This window comes from Lethenteron reissneri, chromosome 52, assembly GCF_015708825.2.
Source record: "Lethenteron reissneri isolate LAM-NWPU_2019-01 chromosome 52, ASM1570882v1, whole genome shotgun sequence".
Lineage (NCBI taxonomy): Eukaryota > Metazoa > Chordata > Hyperoartia > Petromyzontiformes > Petromyzontidae > Lethenteron > Lethenteron reissneri.
The window spans coordinates 10,541,681-10,556,130 of NC_083830.1; the positions used below are offsets into that span (position 1 = coordinate 10,541,681).

The 14,450-nt window shown below is 48.7% G+C and overlaps 1 protein-coding gene across 2 annotated transcripts; it reads right to left on the minus strand.

The window, feature by feature from the left end:
• Positions 1 to 7,925: 7,925 nt before the first annotated feature.
• On the minus strand, positions 7,926 to 13,597 carry LOC133355990 (interleukin-17C-like). 2 transcript variants are annotated; one of them, XM_061573460.1, is made up of 3 exons: positions 13,479 to 13,597; positions 11,240 to 11,554; positions 7,926 to 10,171 (listed from the first exon to the last, which is right to left on the minus strand). In XM_061573460.1, exons 1-3 carry the CDS (start codon positions 13,500 to 13,502, stop codon positions 9,920 to 9,922), a joined length of 591 nt encoding a protein of 196 aa, XP_061429444.1. In that variant the 5' UTR covers positions 13,503 to 13,597; the 3' UTR covers positions 7,926 to 9,919. The 2 variants fall into 2 exon arrangements, 1 of the variants encoding a protein (XP_061429444.1); XR_009756807.1 differs by lacking the exons at positions 7,926 to 10,171; positions 13,479 to 13,597 and adding an exon at positions 13,082 to 13,267 and having other exon boundaries at positions 11,415 to 11,554.
• Positions 13,598 to 14,450: the final 853 nt, after the last annotated feature.

Sequence of the window (14,450 nt, forward strand, 5' to 3'; positions counted from 1 at the left end):
TATTTTATTATGTTTTATTTTTATTATTTTATTACTTCCCTTCTACGTGACTTTACCGAAAGAACCAAGAAGATGAATCCCTGCAGTCACGAAAGCTTTAAATCGAAAGACTTTTTACTGTTTGGCCGTGTGGGGTGGTGGATTGTTACGACACATTTATAAATAACGCGATCTAAACCAAAAACCATTATTATGAATAAACCCACTTTGTCATTCTGCTCTTCGATTGGCACTAATCTAATCTCACATAACTTGATGCAAGAAGAAATCTACACTGGGCGCTGTTCATCCATAACATCATTATTGGCAAATCTGTGCTATACTCAGCTAATTCATTAACCCCATTGCCAAATCCAAGAGGCCTAACACAGCCATCTAATAGTTTTTAAACTATCCCAAGAACAAGAACTGGAATGGGTGACATAGCCTTTGACGTTGCAGCACCAACGTTTTTGAACAACCTCGTTTCCCCCCTTAACATCATCAATCTTCCTTCAAAAATATTCTAGAGGAGAAGATTCGTGCTGGATACAACCACATTTTCTCATGTGATTTGTAAATTTCATCCTTACCTATGTATCGATAGTTCAATTTGAATGTACAATTTTATTGGGGGGCTGTGTGTTATCTTGGTGTGGTCTGGAACTAGTTTTGCTGTTGTTTTACTGCATTTCCCAAGCTTGGGAGTTGATGTACTTTATGTAATTTGAGCTTATATACGATATTTATTTGTTTGTTTTAGAGGTACCACGGTGGTGTGATGTTTTATTCCTCACCTGGAATGCAGGAGGTCGGTGGTTCGATCCCTACCCTGACTTCCTGCTGTATATTTGGAGTTTGCATGTCTCTCTCTCTCTCTCCCCGTGGTCACGTGGATATTTTTTCTCTGGTTCCTCCGGGTTTTCCCTCCACATTTAGAAACATTCGTTCAGATTATTTTGATTATTTGGCTGCGATAAATTTCCATATGGCAAGCCACGTCGTTGAGCTATCATTTGTGGCCAAGTTCCTTCTGAGAAAAGCGTATAGCTCAGCGGGCTGTTACTTGGTAAAATATAAGTAAACTTTTATTGGAATATTTTTTCTTTTTCGTGATTTTCTTTCCTTTCCAATGCTCTTGTTTTTGTACCGTTCTGACCCGCCCCTCGTGGACGTCTGTGAAAAAGAGCTGCATAGCTCATCGGATTCCTCCTGCAGTATAAATAAATATTCTGATATTGCCTTGGTCATTTTGGTGACCCAGAATCCCTCTTGCAAATGCGACTCAGTCCCGGCTTACTGAGTTCTCACCCCGGTTGGACAAAAAGTCAACTTAAAGCGGCGCCCGACGTCCGCAGCAACATCAAAACGCACGTGATTCTAGACAGCCAGAGAGCCAGAGACGAGTTCCGAACCGCAACCTCGCAGTGGCTTTGCTGCACCCTCTGGTACAAACAACAGCGACCTCAGGCCTCCCTCCTACCCTCCTCCTCGTGTCAACGCTTGTTTCATCCCAGACTTCCCCCGATGCAAAGCAGCGGCTCCACCCTCATTGTCGCCCTAGAGGCTTCCTGGCCCGTGTTGACCCTGCTGGCAACCACTAAACCCCGACATTTAAAGGTTTCATCAAGCGCGTTTCCTCAGACCCGTCCCCTCGTCTCCTTTTCCCCACAAAATGCGTTGCCTAGCTGCCTGTCATCAACAACACAACGTCGTGCGCAATACGTGCGGCGACATCGTCACCAGTCAAGCGCATGTGCATGGCCCCTTACCGCTAACACGTGAGAAAATAGTGAAGAATACTGAAGGTTTTTTTGGCTTAGATCGCGGTGACGAGATGTTAACTCCTTCGCCTGCTATACAGGTGGTCGTGGGTTCGATCCCGAACTTGACACCTGCTGTATATTTGGAGTTTGCGTGTCTCTCTCTCCCCGTGGCCGCGTGGATTTTTCTCCGGGTCTTCTGTTTTTTTTCCCTAGACATTTAGAATCGAGTTTAACACGTAGGCTTTCGAGATCAATATTATCCATCATATCGGTTTTTTAGGGCCAGATTGTGTAAATATAAATATGTCGTTAAACCCGCCACCACCTGACATAGGCAATTGGTTAGGTTTGCCACGGAAACAAAACGTGCCAATTCGTTACTAGTTCAGTACACCGGTGTGTTAGAGAGTAAACCCACGACATTTACAATTCGAGTACGACGTTTTGCCAGTAATTACAACCAGCCTCATCAGGCGATAGGCAGAATTGTGAAGAAGTCCTCCTGTTTCGGTTTAACGACACAATTATATTTACGTGATCTACACTATGGGGACCTCATTTGCCAGTAAAAATATGATAATTGGTTCTTTACCCTTCTATCTGGCAACAAGGTGTCAGTTTTGTTGCCAGATAGAAGGGTAAAGAACCAATTATCTTACGTGATCTAACTAAAAAAACCCTTCAGTTAATACTTAACAAAGGTGATGTGCATGCATGCCATGTATTGGTGAAAACCCCCATCACAAAAAGGAAAATATTTGAAACCTCAGCGATATCCTGCACTTCAAGTGCGGCAAAACTTTGTAAACATTAAACCGCACCACCTTTTTCATTGAATACGTCCATGGGATATATCTTTTTACAGAATCAATTCACAGCTCTTTGTCAAACCATTCGTGGATAAAGGCCTCCCCCACGCCGTGTCTGCCAGGGTTTTTTATGTATGTACAGTGAGGGAAAAAGTATTTGATCCCCTGCTGATTTTGTACATTTGCCCACTGACAAATAAATGATCAGTCTATAATTTTAATGGTAGGTTTATTTGAACAGTGAGAGACAGAATAACAACAACAAAATCCATAAAAACGCATGTCAAAAATGTTATAAATTGATTAGCATTTTAATGAGGGAAATAAGTATTTGACCCCCTCTCAATCACAAAGATTTCTGGCTCCCAGGTGTCTTTTATATAGGTAACGAGCTGAGATTAGGAGCACACTCTTAAAGGGAGTGCTCCTAATCTCAGCTTGTTACCTATATAAAAGACAACTGTTCACAGAAGCAATCAATCAGATTCCAAACTCTCCACCATGGCCAAGACCAAAGAGCTCTCCAAGGATGTCAGGGACAAAATTGTAGACCTACACAAGGCTGGAATGGGCTACAAGACCATCGCCAAGCAGCTTGGTGACAAGGTGACAACAGTTGGTGCGATTATTCGCAAATGGAAGAAACACAAAAGAACTGTCAATCTCCCTCGGCCTGGGGCTCCATGCAAGATCTCACCTCATGGAGTTGCAATGATCATGAGAACGGTGAGGAATCAGCCCAGAACTACACGGGAGGATCTTGTCAATGATCTCAAGGCAGCTGGGACCAAAGTCACCAAGAAAACAGTTGGTAACACACTACGCCGTGAAGGACTGAAATCCTGTAGTGCCCGCAAGGTCCCCCTGCTCAAGAAAGCACATATACATGCCTGTCTGAAGTTTGCCAATGAACATCTGAATGATTCAGAGGACAACTCAGTGAAAGTGTTGTGGTCAGATGAGACCAAAATGGAGCTCTTTGGCATCAACTCAACTCGCCGTGTTTGGAGGATTAGGAATGCTGCCTATGACTCCAAGAACACCATCCCCACCGTCAAACATGGAGGTGGAAACATGCTTTGGGGGTGTTTTTCTGCTAAGGGGACATGACAACGTCACCGCATCAAAGGGACGATGGACGGGGCCATGTACCGTCAAATCTTGGGTGAGAAATTCCTTCCCTCAGCCAGGGCATTAAAAATGGGTCGTAGATTGGTATTCCAGCATGACAATGACCCAAAGCACACGGCCAAGGCAACAAAGGAGTGGCTCAAGAAGAAGCACATTAAGGTCCTGGAGTGGCCTAGCCAGTCTCCAGACCTTAATGCCATAGAAAATATGTGGAGGGAGCTAAAGGTTCGAGTTGCCAAACGTCAGCCTCAAAACCTTAATGACTTGGAGAAGATCTGCAAAGAGGAGTGGGCCAAAATCCCTCCTGAGATGTGTGCAAACCTGGTGGCCAACTACAAGAAACGTCTGACCTCTGTGATTGCCAACAAGGGTTTTGCCACCAAGTACTAAGTCATGTGTGATGCCGCCGCCACGAAGCCGTTCAGCAGGCGCCCCATCTACGACCTCGCCACCACCAAGCGACGTAGCCGACCCCGCGTCCCCCTCACCTCACCTCACATGAACACACCCGCACGCATTTTCCCTCCACCCATAGAGCTCCGAGGGGAGGTCACCTGACCGACCGGTTTTAATCCGAGAAACCCTTATCGGGATTAACTTTCACGGTTTCCGGCGACCAGGGAATTGGACGTCCTCCCCCGACGCTACTTTGCACCGCGGCGCTGCGACCAGCCTTAAGATGGTGTGGTCGCGGCGTGGGGCATTCGGCCACCGCGGTTGAAACGCATTCCCCCACGCACACCCCCACGGGTCGACGAGACAGGCAGAGGAGGGACGGGGCGGCATAATTCAGCGTGCCAAAGCGGGCTCGAGTGCGTAGGTGCCATTGTTAGGGAAGTTAAAGGATAGGGCTGGAATTGCAAATAATCAGAGAGGCGACTCGGGCGCATAGTGTGCAATTGATAGGGCAGGTGGTGGAGACATGCGGAGGCTCCGCGCTTAACTTCCACAGCAGGCCGTTGTGATGGATGCCGCTGCATAATGTGCATAACTACGACACCACACACACCCCACACACGCCAGGATCGACGGGGCAAGAATAGGAGCCTAGTCGGAGGAAACACCGCCGCATAATGTGCATAGCTACCACAACCACACACACTCCACACACATGGTAGGAGAGGGAGCGAAGGGTACGTGGGAAGGGGGGAGGGGCCTGAGTCCGGGAATTAGGATAAAAGGGAGCGTAGCAAGGTAGAGAGATCGCTCTCCACTTCGCTTCGAGAGGCCCGCGTTCAAGTCAGCTCCCAGCTCTGCCCTCCGGACGTCCGCGTGACGTGTCCAGACGAGCATCGAGGAAAAGCCACAGGACGCCGAATACTTCGAACCGTGAGTAGCAAGGTGAAAGGGTATCGTAAGCCAATAAATAGGGAATAGGTCCCGGGGTAGTAGAATAGGCCAGCCTCGTCGATTCATACCCACTCAACCACCAGTCCCAGGTAGTAAACAATAAATCATTAATAGCGAAGCTGTGGCCTCGTGTGATCTCGTTGAGCAGTGTGAACGCGTGTAATGCTGCGTATACAGCGGCTAGCCTCGTGGGAGCGCTGCGCAGAGCGGCGCGAGAGTGGGTGTCGCGTCTGTGCAGGTGTGTGCGCTCGTAGTGTGGGGGAAGGGGTCGATGCGTCCGCAGGTCCCCGCTCCGTCTATCGCCGCAGGGACTCGCGCAGTGTGAGGGCAGCGTCATTCGCCCTCCGACCCCTGACCCCCGTTTAATAGCGCGTGATGCGTGGAGAGACAACGCAGCATTTACAGGTGGAACGAGAGTGTGCGGCGAGCTATGCCTCTCACACGAGCTCGCGGAGGGACGGACCAGGGAGGGGAGCCGTCAGGCGATGAGCCCAGCGACGGCAGCAGCTGCTCGCAGAGCAGCGAGGGGTCGGCGAACAGCAGAGCCCCTGCCATAGGCACGGAGCAGGGAGGGACTTCGGGGACCAGCGGCCCCAACACATGTTTTGCAGAGGGGTCAAATACGTATTTCCCTCATTAAAATGCAAATCAATTTATAACATTTTTGACATGCGTTTTTATGGATTTTGTTGTTATTCTGTCTCTCACTGTTCAAATAAACCTACCATTAAAATTATAGACTGATCATTTCTTTGTCAGTGGGCAAACGTACAAAATCAGCAGGGGATCAAATACTTTTTTCCCTCATTGTATGTATGTTCAACTTATTTCGCACCGTACGTAGCCAACCACGCTCAACGGATATTCGGGGAAAGGACAACAAACTAAACACAAAAGGCAGTAAAAAAAATAGTTTTCAATCCAGATGATTTAAAAGTGCATACTATAGCTCCTGCAGCTTCCCAATATCGGAAGGAGGAGCGTTCCAGACGGCTGGAGAAGCGCATCTGAAAGTGCGCGACGCGGTGACCATCTTTGTTCGATGGCCCACACTAAAGTCACTTCTGCGCGGATGACCAAAGTTTGCGTGATGGTTTATAGCTGCTTGGCGAGATGAGCAAGGTATCGTGGCTCATTAGTGGAAAGCACTTTGTGTGTAATGAGTGCGACCTACTTTGTGGGGGCAGAAGTCGATGTGTGATATCCGCTTCCGTCCGAACGGATATTTTTGTTGTGACAAATCTGCGTTCAATGGGTGATGGAGTTTTCCGTAGGGGGCCGTCCATAAATGACATCACGCGATTTTGGCCGGTTTTTGACCCCCCCACCCCCCACCTCGTCACACGGCGTCACAAAAAGTCAGACCCCCCTCAAATATGACGTCACAAAGCTCTGCCCCCCTCCCCCAAAACCATATTTCCATTTTGAAAATAAAACATGCTTCAAATCACTTTAAACTATTGTCATTGTAGTGCGTATTTAATGTGGTGCTGCACTCTGATGTTGTAGGAGAAAATACGTATTAAAAAGGAGGCGTTGGAAAGTTGAAAATATTCAACGTCTAACTAAAACTGCAGATGTTCACAATATTATATTGAAATTCTCTTATAATTATAAAATATTAAAAGTAATTATAACTATAAAAAATACTTGAAACGTTGTAGTAAAACGAAGCAAAATGGAGAGTACAATTATAACAATCACATATTCATTCCACAGAATGAAAAGCCCTGGTCGAATCATTAAAATCAAAATGTTTAATAACAATCATTCAACAAATTTTAAAATGTATGCTTCTCCATTATCCCATAGAGAAGTAAAATGCTCCTTCATGGAATACATACAAGGTGACCTTAGTAAATTTAAATAATCAAATAGTTAATAATGGAAATTAATCTAAATAAGTTTTGTTATAACAATTATATTGTTTAAACTTATTTAAAGTTGCGCATTTTGATGTGACGCCACATTTCTCAAACCCCCCTCTCGTCACACATCGTCACAAATGTCTGACCCCCCTCCCCCCCCTTGTGTGTGACGTCATTTATGGACGCCCCCTAGTCAGGCGCCCTCGTTTGTGGAATGTCTTGACCCGGTTCGTTCGGGACGCTCCCGTCAGTCGAGTTTTTTAGGGCTCGTCTGAAAACACATTTACATATCTCTTGCGCATCCGTCTGTGTTAAGGGCTGTTTTCCTCTTCGTGAGGCCTCCTTTGCCAGTACCAAAATATACAGATGACGCCAAAAGGCGCACAAAGTGGCGTCATCTGGTCGAACACCGTATGAGACTAGGCTCTAAGAAAAGCTGTCTCTGGTGTGGACCAATCAGTTTCAAGGACAATACATTTGATTGCAAGAATTGTGGTTAATGTAAACATGATTCCAGTTTTGTTGCCAGAAAAAAGGGGGAAACCCCCTATTAGGCTGTTTTCCTCTTGGTTTTGATGTTAAGGCTGTTTTTTTACTGGGATTGTGTTGTAAAGTTATATGATGCCTTGTGTGAATGTCGCTATATACAACTCAGTTTGACTTCATAAGCTCAGTTGGAATGAAACTGGACGAAACGACTTCTTTTTTTAAATGATAAAGTCGAGAAGCGAATAGCCCTTAGTGGGAAGTCTAGTGTGGCCATGGGACGTCGGCTCCTGCTCAAGCGAGCATTCGAGCAGCACTTGCGTCTGTGAGTGGGGGTGCGGGAATGGGGCTTCTGAGCAAGTTGTGGAAATTCCACATTCCCATGGCAGGGACCAAACTATCCTTTGCATTACCACTGTGTCAGTCACGTGGGAACGGAGCACACGGAACAACAGTTGAGCAGACAAAGCCAAGACACGGAAAGTTTTAAATATTATAATTTATTATTATTCATGCCTCGCCATGCATATCTCGGATATAAGTTAGCTTATTTTGAAATGTTAACGCTTGTGTAAAAGTATTTTTTTAAAGGGAAAGTTCCATAGCACATCAAATTATATATCTTGAACGACATGTAACACATGGTAATATTTGAAATCGCATTGAACAAAGCCTTGACCATTTCTCTTTGCATTATGTATGACAAACAATAAAACGGCAATTTAAATTATAAATATACGTGTGGTAGTTGAATATAACGGGTATAAAACACCTCATTCGTATGACGTTAGTAACAGCCATTGAAAAAGAAATATTTTAAGTTCCAACATAGCTGGTACAACGAACTATATAATGCATTACAAGCATTAGGTAAACGGAGCATTACAATGCAAACGTGTAATGTGTACACATCCGGGTCGCCCGTGCAAAAACACTGGACTCGTGCACCGCTATAACGCGGAACCCGTACCGCTATAACGCGGACAGTTATAATGCGGAACGTGCACCCTTATAATGAAGAACGCGCACTGCTGTAACCCGAAACGTGCACCGCTATAACGCGGAGCGTGCACCGTTATAACGCGGTTTCTGAGCAGTCGACGACGAACTACTTTACTGAGCTGCGCCGCTGGGCGGAGTGATACGATAACCCAGCGGCGACGTACCTTCAGCTATTTGTGCCGCCATCTCACTGCGTGGTGTGCGCAGTAATCGTAGTAAATCTCATCTCGCCAATCCTCATCGTTGCATCATTTAGAGGGGGAATACGTCCTCGCGAAACGAGAACTTGCTGTCGAAACATATTCAGTTGTTGCGTGACATAGCCACTGAGAATCTGGCACTTGGGAAAGTGGCTGCTTGAATTGGCCGTGTCAGAGCACCGAGCCCTGGCCCGGGCCTTCATATCCCTAAAGTCCACCAGAGACTAAAATCCGTTTCCCAAACTTACCAAGGGTTTACATGCCGAGCCCAAGCCACTCACTACAGTAACTGCAAACGGAAGCACGGGAGCAAGTAACGCGGCACATGATTGAGCAAATAACGCAGCCAGCTCTTGAGTAAGTTCGTCTCAGGCGGGTAACAACAATAGAGCTGAAAAAGCGGAACCGTGCAATGTAATAAATTATAAATAATTATAATAAAAATGGTTATGATCGTCGAGGTTGTGGGAAGACAGGTTCCCCTCCAAGCAAGGGGGCTCGTGAAGCGTCCGTGGATGTCGCCTCGGCTGGGGTGCTTCGCCTGACCGCGCGTTGATCGCCACGGGGGCGATTGCCTTTGTCCAACGATCCCAATAGTGCAAATAAATAAATAAATAGCTATTCTGATCCTGATCTGGATAAATAAATTATTAATAATTTAATTCGTGCTCATGTAGCTGCAGATTTAATGGCTTTCATCGGAAAGTGGGATTTTGGGCTGGATGTATCACGACCAGAAGGGACGATGGATGATGATCGATGGACGATGACTGATGGAAGATGATCAATGGACGACGATGACCGATGGAAGATGATCGATGGAAGATGATCGATGGATGATGATGATCGATGGACGATGACCGATGGACGATGATCGATGGATGATGCTGATCGATGGACGATGACCGATGGACGATGATCGACGACCGTAACGGAGCGGCAGGCGAACGCTGCGAGAACGTGCCCGAGAGGACGCGTGCCAGCTTCGGTAGACCTTCATCCAGCAGTGGATAGATCACGACTGATGATGATGACGATGATGACAGAGCTGACGTGCGGTCCGGTACTGTTTATGGGCTGCCATGATTATAGCTGGTTACCTGCTGAGCAGCCTTGTTGTACACACTGAGACACACACACTGACACACTGAGACACACACACACTGACACACTGAGACACACACACACTGACACACTGAGACACACACTAACACACCGTAGACCAGCGCTGTCTGGTCCGGCCGGCGTCACGTAGCGAGCTGACGGACGAACGGAGAGACGGGTGGGTCGACACACGCCCAACACCCACCCCATGCCCACTCCGGCCCCTACTTGGCCACCGCGTACACGGCGCAGGTGCAGCCCACGGCGATCTCCTCCCAGCGCTCCTCGTAGCGCGCGTGGCCCGCCTCGCACGCGCCCCGCTCGCGGTACAGCACGCGCACGTGCGCCGTGACGGGCATGGACACGACGCTGTGCGTCTCGCGGCCCGAGTGCGGCTCCACGCAGCCGGCGCACAGGCAGGCCGCCTCGGGCAGCACCTCGGGCACGCGGTCCGCCTTGTCAACGTCGTCATTGTCCTCGTCGTCATCACCACGATCCATGGGGCAGGTAGCCCGTAGGTGTCCTCTGGGGCCGTCCATAAATGACGTCACGCGATTTTGGACGATTTTTGCCCCCCCCCCCTCCCCCGTCGTCACACGGCGTCATAAAAAGTCAGACCCCCCTCAAATATGACGTCACAAAGCTCTGCCCCCCCCCCAAAAAAAACATGCTTCAAATCACTTTAAACTATTGTAGTGCGTATTTAATGTGGCGCTGCACTCTGATGTTGTAGGTGAAAATACGTATTAAAAAGGAGGCGTTGGAAAGCTGAAACTATTCAACGTCTAACTAAAACTGCAGATGTTCAGAATATTATATTGAAATTCTCTTATAATGATAAAATATTGAAAGTAATTATAACTATAAAAAATATACTTGAAACGTTGTAGTAGAACGAAGCAAAATGTAGAGTACAATTATAATCACAAATTCATTCCACAGAATGAAAAGCCCTCGCATAATCATTAAAATAAAAATGTTTAATAACAATCATTCAAAAAAAATTAAAAATGTATGCTTCTCCATTCTCCCATGGAGAAGTAAAATGCTCCTTCATGGAATAAATTAAAGGTGACCTTAGTAAATTTAAATAATCAAATAGTTAATAATGAAAAAAATATAGTTTTGTTATAACAATTATATTGTTTATATTTATTTAATGTTGCGCATTTTGATGTGACGTTTGGGAAATCGTCGTTACTCGCCATCTTCTTGGTTCTTTCGGTAAAGTCACGTAGAAGGGAAATAATAAAATAATATAAAACAAAAAAAATTCTCACGACGTTTCGACTGCAACTCAAGCAATCATCGTCAGGTGTGAAATCCACAGCAAATTTTATTGCTGTGGATTTCGCACCTGATGATCATTGCTTGTGTTGCAGTCAAAACGTCGTGATAATTTTTAATGTTTTATATTTATATTATTTTATCATTTCCCTTCTACGTGACTTTACTGAAAGAACCAAGAATGTGAATCCCTGCAGTCACGAAAGCTTTAAATCAAAATTTAGCTCATAGTGTCGTTTGTCTGCGTATTTCCACACGCACCGATACGTCCAGGGTGAGATGGAGCGCTCCTGTAGGGGGCTGCCGGGGGGCAGAACCCCCCCGCGGCTGGGGCAGGGCGGCAGGGCGGCGTCCTGCTCGTGCTGCCGCCGCCGGCCCTGCAGAGCGCTCGCGAGCCGCAGCAGCTCCTCAGGGACGTTCATCCGCTTGAGGTGGAAGGCGTCGGGCGCGTCCTGGCGGCAGGGCTCCTCTACGTGGCCACGCGCCTCCGCCACCATCGAGGCCAGCGGCAGCAGCAGCGGCAGCAGCAGCGGCAGCAGCAGCAGCGGCAGCAGTCCCGTCGTGGACGCGCGCTGGTGCAGATGAATGTTTCGGTTACGCAAGGACAAAGATCTCCCCCACCCCACCCCGTGTAGCCGTGATGTGAGTATGTATGTTGGAACATTTGGCAGGATTCAAACTTCCCAGCATGTTCTACCACGAGCGTGTGTGGTCAATGTAGACTCGATGCTTCGTGTTCAAATGTGTCTGTTTGGTGTTCGAGCATCTTAACGCCTCCTGTATGTTGAACCTCGCACCCTACGTAGCCAACCGTTGTGCTAATCGGAGGTGCGGGGAAAGGACAATAAACTATGGGTATCTGTGTGAGTCTGTGGGTCTCTGTGTGAGTCTGTGGGTCTCTGTGTGAGTCTGTTAGTTTCTGTGTGAGTCTATGGGTCTCTGTGTGAGTCTGTGGGTATCTGTGTGAGTCTATGGGTCTCTGTGTGAGTCTATGGTTCTCTGTGGGAGTATATGGGTCTCTGTGTGAGTCTATGGTATGTATGTTGAACTTATTTCGCACCGTACGTAGCCAAACACGCGAATCGAAGGTGCGGGGGGCAGCACAACACACTAAACAAAAAAAGCAGTATCTTGCCTAAAGCCACGTTCGTTGACGTCGTGCAAGCCTGAAGTGAATTAAAAGTCATCTTCAACGTGTTGTCTTCTCATTATCGTCATCGTGGATCGGACAAATTTAGCCGAGACGCCGGTGTACGGCAGCCTCCGCGGAAACGCTGTCGCAAGGGGTCACGCTACGTTCGATGCAACGGTCACTTCGCTGATTACGCGCGTGACAAGTGGACGAATGCATCGTCAGCAGGCCGCTTAGGGCAAGTTGCCGTTAGCGGGCAGCTGCTAAGGCCGTGGAAGGTCGTGTGGCCGGACCCACGACCGGCAGGGATTTCTACCCCCAGCTCCGATGTCCACACACCGCACCGGAAACTTAATTAAGGGGTCGTCCATAAATGACGTCACGCGATTTTGGACGATTTTTGACCCCCCCCCCCCCCTTCGTCACACGGCGTCACAAATGTCTGACCCCCTATCCTCCCCTAGGTGCGTGACGTCATTTATGGACGGCTCCTAAGACCGAACCGACCTCGAGCATGCCCAGCACCGGCACCGATATTCGGCTTAACCGCGAGCAGGAATCGCATTGAGTTGGCTGGGATCGTAACGCCGCACGCTAGATGCAGAACGCTAACCGTTAACCGTTAACCGCTCCCCGCCGCGCTACTGCTGCCCACCCAACCTTCACGATGGTCGCACGCTCAGCCAAACGCCGTCCCGAGATGAGGGCTGCGAAAATCGGCAACCGGAGCATCTGCGCAACAGCCGCACCTCATGACACCACGGGACCCTGAGGCAGCGGTGAATTGGCCACGTTTGTTCGTCACGTGACAACTTAATGAATTGGCGGTGTCGGGTGGAGGAGGCTTGACGACACAATAACGTCACTGACGTCGTTTGACGCAACAACAACAACGAAACAATTACGTATCGTTACACCGGTCGCGAATGACAACCATGCGTTGAACGCAACCATTGCAAGAGCTCACCCCCAGGCCGTACACACACTGGCAGCCTCCTCCTCCTCTACGTTGCTCCCATCGCTAGTGTCAATTCGCAGTCACGATCTCGCACACGCCGCCGTGTGTCTGCGCTTTAGACGACGGATGCGTCGACTCGCTCGCTCGCTCACACGCAACACAGCCGCTGGCGTGAATACGCACGGCACTGAGCGAGAGATGCACGCAGAGACAACCCCCCCCCCCCCCAGCCTTAACAGACTGTTGGGGCACGTGCTGATAGTGAGCAGCACCTACGAAGGCCGGCACTGCACACGAGGGGGTGGGGGTCGGCACCACGCCCGACCGCCTTTGTCTCCCCGGTGGCGATGTTTGCACAAGACGCAGACAGCACAGACACACAAGAGGTGCGTGTGTGCCTCCTTACCATCGTTGGACTTCTGCAGATCATCGTAACTCCACGGGGTCAGGAGCTGTCGGATAGCTTCGAGAGAAGTTGCTCGGATGCGCTCTCTCTCTCTTCCTTTGGGTCGGTCGGTCGGTGCGAAGCGACGCCGGCGTTGTACCTCTGCCACCGGAGAGGCGACGGACTTTATACACTTCACGATGTGATGCAGGCGGCGGTGGAGGCGGTGGAGGAGGTGGTGGGAGGGCGGAGACCCTTCGCGCATTTGCGTTGCCATTTGCCTGGGGCAGAGTGCGGGTAAAATTCCAGCTGTGCGACGCGGAGACACCGGGGCGAGCAACAGTGAAGACAGAGAGAGAGGGGGGGAGTGAATGACGGGGGGGGGGAGGAGTTAAGAATGGGGCCCAACCATTGATTTATGTTTTTTAAACTCTCAAACTTGCTGTGTTCGCGCGGAATTTTACCGAGCCCAAGTTACGTCGAAAAGCCCAATTTGTCCGCTGGAAAACACTGCCGTTTTTCTTGGCACGGAGCAACGAATTGCGAAAATTTGAATAATGGAATTCGTCGAATCGACAGAGAGCGTCCGTGTGCACCCTACTGCTTGCATGGGTTACCCCCATACGTATGTTGTTGAACTTTTTTCGCACCGTACGTCGCCAACTGTGGTAATCGGAGGTGCGGGGGACAACAAATTGTTCTAAAGAGATGAGTTTGTCAATCCAGATGATGACGATTTAAGAGTGCACATCTCCCAGTGGCTTCATAATATCGGAAGGAAAGAGCGTTCCAGACGGCCGCTAGCGCGTGAACACACAGCCACTGCAGGATGTGCTTGGGCCACGTTACGGGAAGCGGGGGACAGTGCGTCGAATTCCATTACATATTGATCTGTATGTGCACGTGTACTTCACCATCCCGATCTAACCGGTGTGGTGAAGTATGGCCAAACAACCCCCCGACGACCCGCATGGCGTGGGAAGCCCCCCCCCC